This window comes from Haplochromis burtoni, unplaced genomic scaffold (assembly GCF_018398535.1).
Source record: "Haplochromis burtoni strain Fernald_Lab_line unplaced genomic scaffold, NCSU_Asbu1 Contig_1266, whole genome shotgun sequence".
In the NCBI taxonomy this organism is placed as follows: domain Eukaryota; kingdom Metazoa; phylum Chordata; class Actinopteri; order Cichliformes; family Cichlidae; genus Haplochromis; species Haplochromis burtoni.
The window spans coordinates 40,293-42,574 of record NW_024583627.1 but is presented as its reverse complement, the minus strand read 5'-3'; the positions used below and the strand labels follow the sequence as shown (position 1 = coordinate 42,574).

Sequence of the window (2,282 nt, the reverse complement as noted above, 5' to 3'; positions counted from 1 at the left end):
AAACACAAACTTAACAATGTGGTGTATGCTGTACAGTGCAGCGAGGAATGCCCAGACCTCTACATCTAAAATAAAAATAATGCATGACCTTCTTATGGCAGCTGACAACGTTCTCCTCTCCATCCTTATTCTCCTCGATCTGAGTGCAGCCTTTGACATCATTTCTTACTCCATCCTAATCAGCAGACTAGCTTCTAAATCACACATGTCTGACTGCACTCAGTTCATTCGATTAAAATCCTCCTCCTCTCAGCCTTTTCCTGTGTCAACTGAGGTACCTCAGGGATTAAATTTAATTGCCTTCTCCCACTTGGACACATTTTCCATAAATATAATATTCAGTTCCACTGTTATGCCAATGACACCCAGCTTTACCTGTCCATCAAACCCAACTCTACTCTCCTTCCACCCTCTTTCCACCCTCTGCTTAGCTGAACTTAATTCATGGTTTTCCTCCAACTTTCTTAAACTCAACAGTAATAAATCAGAATGCTTCCTGGTTGGCTCCAAATTATCGCTATCCAGGACTAACACTTTTTCTGTTACTATCAATAACAGTTTCTGTCTCTCCCTCTGTGAAAACTTTGGGTGTCATTCTTGACAGCACACTATCCTTTAACTCTCACATCAATAATATCACTCACTGAGCATATTTCCAACTCTGTATCATCAATTGCCTCTGCCCCTTCCTCACTCCACATGCCACTGCTATCCTCATCCATAGCCTTGTTACCTCTCGGTGCGACTACTGTAACTAACTCTTATTTGGCCTTACACAAAAATCCATCCACAAGCTTCAACGTGTCCAGAACTCTGCTGCCCGTATTATTACTAGTACTCCCTCTACCCGCCACATCAACCCTATTCTTAAGCAGCTTCACTGGCTCCTGGTTAAACTTTGGATTAATTTTAAAATATGCCTTTATACATTTACATTCTCTCTCCCCACCATATCTCTCTCATTTGGTACAGATCACCATCCCATCCAGGTGCCTCTTCTCTTTCTCTTTCTGTTCCTCCCTCTCGTCTTATTACCATGGGGGACAGGGCTTTTAGTCGCTCTGCCCTCGACTTTGGAATTCCCTAACCCCTGACCTCAGAAATATCGCTTTATTCCCTCTTTTTAAATCCAATCTCAAAACCCACCTGTTCAAAATAGCCTACTCTAGATAACTTCTCCATGCTCTTAAACTTTCTTTTATTATTGTGCATATTTCCTGTTTTTATGCCTGTCTTATTTGCTCTGTACGGTCTCCTTGGGTGTTTTGAAAGGCACTTTTAAATAAAATGTATTGTTATTATTATTTTTTTTTAATAATAGTAATTAGGGCAGATGATTTAAATACATTCTCTATTTAAGTTATGCTACTATAAGCTAAGGCTGCTGATGGATTCCACATGATGCACTGAGATTTAGCTCTCCATTATCCTTTCTTTAATACAAACACAACTCTTTGTCCTGAAAATGTGTCTACTATCATCTGTAGGGTTTTTTTTTGGTTTTTTTGGGGTTTGGTTTTTTTGCTTTCTAGTTTCTGATTTTCGTGTGTTTTGTTTAAGATTTTTCATGTCTTCTTTCACTGCCTAACCAATCAATTTTTATGGGTGAACAAGGTATTCATATAGTATTCTGTTCCAGGTGCTGGAGGACAACATCATAACTTTTGTAAAAAATGAACTGAAGAAAATTCAGAAACTTCTAAACTCTGATTACCCAGAACAAAAGGGGGATGAGGAGGGGAGCAGCAGAGAGGCTTTTGTGAACATCACACTAGACTTCCTAAGAAAAATGAAGCACGATGAACTCGCTGACCTTCTAAAGAGCAGTAAGAGGATTTCTCTGAGATTTAAGAAGCTGGCTAACTTTGATTTTTTTTCTTTGAAAACATGTGCATTTCATTTTTCCATGAATGATTATTTTTTTATCCATTGGTTATTTTAGAAACTTTCATTAGGGACTCCCATTGGAGCCAAGATGAACTTAAATTTACTTTGAAGAAGAAGTTCCAGTGTGTGTTTGAGGGGATTGCTAAAGCAGGAAACCCAACCCTTCTGAATCAGATGTACACAGAGCTTTAGATCACAGAGGGAGGGACTGCAGAGGTCAATGATGAACATGAGGTCAGACAGATTGAAGCAGCATCCAGGAAACCAGACAGACCAGAAACAACAATCAGACAAGAAGACATCTTTAAAGCCTCACTTGGAAGAGATGAACCAATCAGAACAGTGCTGACAAAGGGAGTGGCTGGCATTGGGAAAACAGTCTTAACACAGAAATA

General features: G+C 39.4%; 1 protein-coding gene across 2 annotated transcripts in view; it reads left to right on the top strand.

Moving 5' to 3' along the window:
* Positions 1-2,206, top strand: part of LOC102308186 — a 15,024-nt gene extending 12,818 nt beyond the window's left edge. For both annotated transcript variants that reach the window (XM_005952031.3, XM_042216819.1), the window contains exons 5-6: positions 1,640-1,826; positions 1,943-2,206. In XM_005952031.3, coding sequence (XP_005952093.1) covers positions 1,640-1,826; positions 1,943-2,079 — 324 coding nt within the window. In that variant the 3' untranslated portion in view covers positions 2,080-2,206. The remainder of the gene's footprint in view (positions 1-1,639; positions 1,827-1,942) is intronic.
* Positions 2,207-2,282: the final 76 nt, after the last annotated feature.